The following is a 3456-nucleotide window of genomic DNA, read 5'->3' as shown; positions in this document are numbered from 1 at the left end:
ATACAGAGCTTAATGATGAACTAGATGCCAAATCTATATTTTCCCTAATCTGCTTTTTCTTGTTCTTTCCAGGATTAACACTGGGATCCTGAATGACATGATTTTGTTGCCAGGTTAAAAATGTGGAGCCTAGACATCCTAAACACTTCACCTTCAAGTTGGAACAACGCGTGGGACAGTTCCGCTTCTCTCTCTCCATTCTCTGGCCTGGAAAAACACAGAAGGACACTTGGCACACCAAAACCATTTTTATTTTGACTGCTCCATGACGTGTCATATGTCTTTCCACTAGATACCATGCATACCACTCAGCAATAGGACCAGCACTACCACCAAACTCACTCAGATCAATAGCAGCTCAGCATCACCCTTATTACTTGTGACACATCTAACTATGCCACAAACATTCGCTTAAAGGACTTAAGTAAGAAGTGGCACAGAACATGAGCTCAACTGAAGCAGAAACAACCTGCTCAGCAGGGTGGAGTGGACGCAGTAGACGCATGGTGTCCAGTGCCTTTCTCTCATGGGTAGCACCTCTTGTGATACTTTCATTGTCACAGGTGCGCATAGTCCATGGCGACTGCTGGCTGATCGAAGGGGAGAAGGGCTTTGTGTGGTTAGCCATCTGCAGCCAGAATCAGCCACCCTACGAGGCAATCCCACTGCATATAAACAACACCATCGTGGACCTCAGACTCAACGAGAACAAGATCCGGAGCATCCAATTCTCTGCCTTGAGTCGGTTCACCAACCTTACCTACCTTAACCTCACCAAGAACGACATCTCCTACATTGAAGATGGGGCTTTCTCCTCACAGTTCAACCTTCAAGTACTCCAGATCGGTTTCAACAAGCTAAGAAACTTAACTGAGGGGATGCTACGAGGTCTTGGGCGACTGCAGTACCTTTACCTGCAAGCCAACCTGATAGAGACTGTCACGCATAATGCCTTCTGGGAGTGTCCTCTCATTGAGAACATCGACCTTTCCATGAATCGTATCCAGCAGCTCGATGGTAGAACTTTCAGTGGTCTGGCCAAGCTGACGACATGCGAGCTGTATGCTAACCCTTTCAGTTGTTCTTGCGAGCTGCTAGGTTTCCTTTATTGGCTTGCCGCGTTCCCCAACCGCACAAGTGAAAGGATGGTATGTGATTCTCCTGCCGGTTTTTCCGGCTACAGCCTCCTCAGCCAGAATCCCAGGATGCCCACTTATCGGAATGCTTACCACGCTCTCACCACTGTGTGCACAGATGATAACGTCACCCCATTCCTCTTAGGAACTTCAGATGGAGGCACACCCACTCTCCCACCAGATCTAAGTCCTTGTGGATTAGATGATTGCCCTTCCGGAACACTCCCAGAGGAGCCCATTACAATCAGCCCTGCATATGTGGACCCAGAGATCCGTCCAAATATGAAACTAAAAGAGGTGACACACACAAACGCCATCATCTCAGTAGAGATCCCATATCCGTACCGCAAAATGTATATCCTGGTGCAATACAATAACGGCTTCTTCACAGACATTCAGAACCTGAAGAGTCAAAAGGAAGAGATTGAGCTACAGAATCTGAAACCCCACTCTGACTACACGTACTGTGTGGCATCGATACGGAACTCCTTACGATTCAATCACACTTGCCTAACTATTTCAACAGGCCCCAAAACGGAGAGGGATCACATGCCGAGTGACTCAACTGCTACACACTATATCATGACCATCCTAGGCTGCCTGTTCGGGATGGTTGTTGTGCTAGGAATAGTGTACCACTGCCTGCGGAAACGCAAGAAGCAGGATGAGCCTAAGAGTAAGAGGCTCGAGAAGATGAAGAGAAATCTCATCGAGTTGAAATATGGCGCTGAACTGGAAGGGGGCACTATCCCACAGCTCACACAGAAACAGGTTCTGGCTGCAGGGGAAACTGTACAGAGAGTTCCGTACTTACCGACCAGTAGCGAGGACCAGTACAGCATGCAGGAGATTACGGACACACCAAAAACCACAAAAGGGAATTACATGGAGGTGCGCACATCATCCGAGCAGCCTGATCACAGGGATTGCGGCGTCCCTGTATCTGGAACCCAGGGATCCGTGGCTGAGATTTCAACCATCGCCAAAGAAGTGGACAAAGTGAATCAGATCATCAACAACTGCATTGATGCACTCAAATCTGAATCAACATCCTTCCAGGCAGTGAAATCAGGTGCTGTATCTACAGCTGAGCCTCAACTAGTGCTCATATCCGAACACCCACCTGGAAAGTCCAAAGGTTTCTTGTCACCAGTCTATAAGGGTGGGTATCACCACCCCTTGCAGAGGCATCATAGTATGGATGCCCCACCAAAACGTCCCAGCACATCATCAAGTGGTTCTGTACGCAGCCCACGCTCCTTTCGGTCGGACGGAGCCTATCGGTCAGAGTCCAAATACGTAGAGAGCACATCTCCATTGGATGAGTCGGGAATCCTGACCGTCATGCCAGCTGCGGCAATCCTACGAGCCGAAGCTGAGAGGATACGACAATACAGCGAGCATCGGCACTCGTACCCCGGACCACACCACATTGGAGATCCTCTGGAAGCACCCGAAAGCCGGAAGACATCCATTCTGGAACCTCTGACACGGTCAAGACCACGTGAGCTCTCGTACTCACAGCTCTCCCCACAGTATCACAACCTGAGTGGCTACTCCAGCCCAGAGTACTCCTGCAGGCCGAGCCTCAGCCTATGGGAGCGCTTCAAACTTCATCGGAAACGCCATAGAGACACCGAGGAGTACATGGCAGCGGGTCATGCCCTGCGGAGGAAAGTACAGTTCGCCAAAGATGAGGACCTCCACGACATCCTGGATTACTGGAAGGGCGTTTCTGCACAACAGAAATCATGATCATTCTCTCCTTTTTTGTACACTTAAATCTCTGGACCAAAACAGATCCAGTCTTAATGATTAAAATGAACAGTGATTGTTTTTAGAAGGTTAGTTTAGAGATATTGCTGAATTGATTAAACTAGCTATTTTTACTCAGAGTACATTTGAGAACAACAAAACAATAAAAAAAAAAAAAAAACATCATACATAATAGTAGATCTTGAAGAAGTGAGTGTATGTGGCAAACCATGAAAATAGAGAACTTTTAACAGTATTAACCTCAACACTTTTTATATATTAAAGGTAACAGATATTAGACTATTAGTATAATTATTGTTATTATTGATTGTTAGTATTACTATTATTATTACTATGATTAATCTTCAGTTATCGCATGGCCGTGTCCTGTGACAGTATATTGACTGTTGTGTACTTGGAGCAAAGACCTTACGAATCAAAATGCCAACCGCGCCGAACACTGTACTCCAGAACTTTAGGTCTCATAAACAGACTGTGCAACCAAAATATTCTTTTTCATCTGTAGATTCTACAAAAAAAAAAAAAAAGATATTTGCGAGTTCTC

General features: G+C 46.4%; 1 protein-coding gene across 1 annotated transcript; it reads left to right on the top strand.

The window, feature by feature from the left end:
* Window positions 1–443: 443 nt before the first annotated feature.
* On the top strand, window positions 444–2891 carry elfn1b (extracellular leucine-rich repeat and fibronectin type III domain containing 1b). Its single transcript, XM_030779045.1, has one exon. The coding sequence runs from the start codon at window positions 444–446 to the stop codon at window positions 2889–2891; it is 2448 nt and encodes an 815-aa protein (XP_030634905.1).
* Window positions 2892–3456: the final 565 nt, after the last annotated feature.

Source organism: Chanos chanos, chromosome 7 (assembly GCF_902362185.1).
Source record: "Chanos chanos chromosome 7, fChaCha1.1, whole genome shotgun sequence".
NCBI lineage: Eukaryota > Metazoa > Chordata > Actinopteri > Gonorynchiformes > Chanidae > Chanos > Chanos chanos.
Note: the sequence above shows the minus strand (reverse complement) of the source record. Positions and strands in the feature narration are given on the sequence as shown.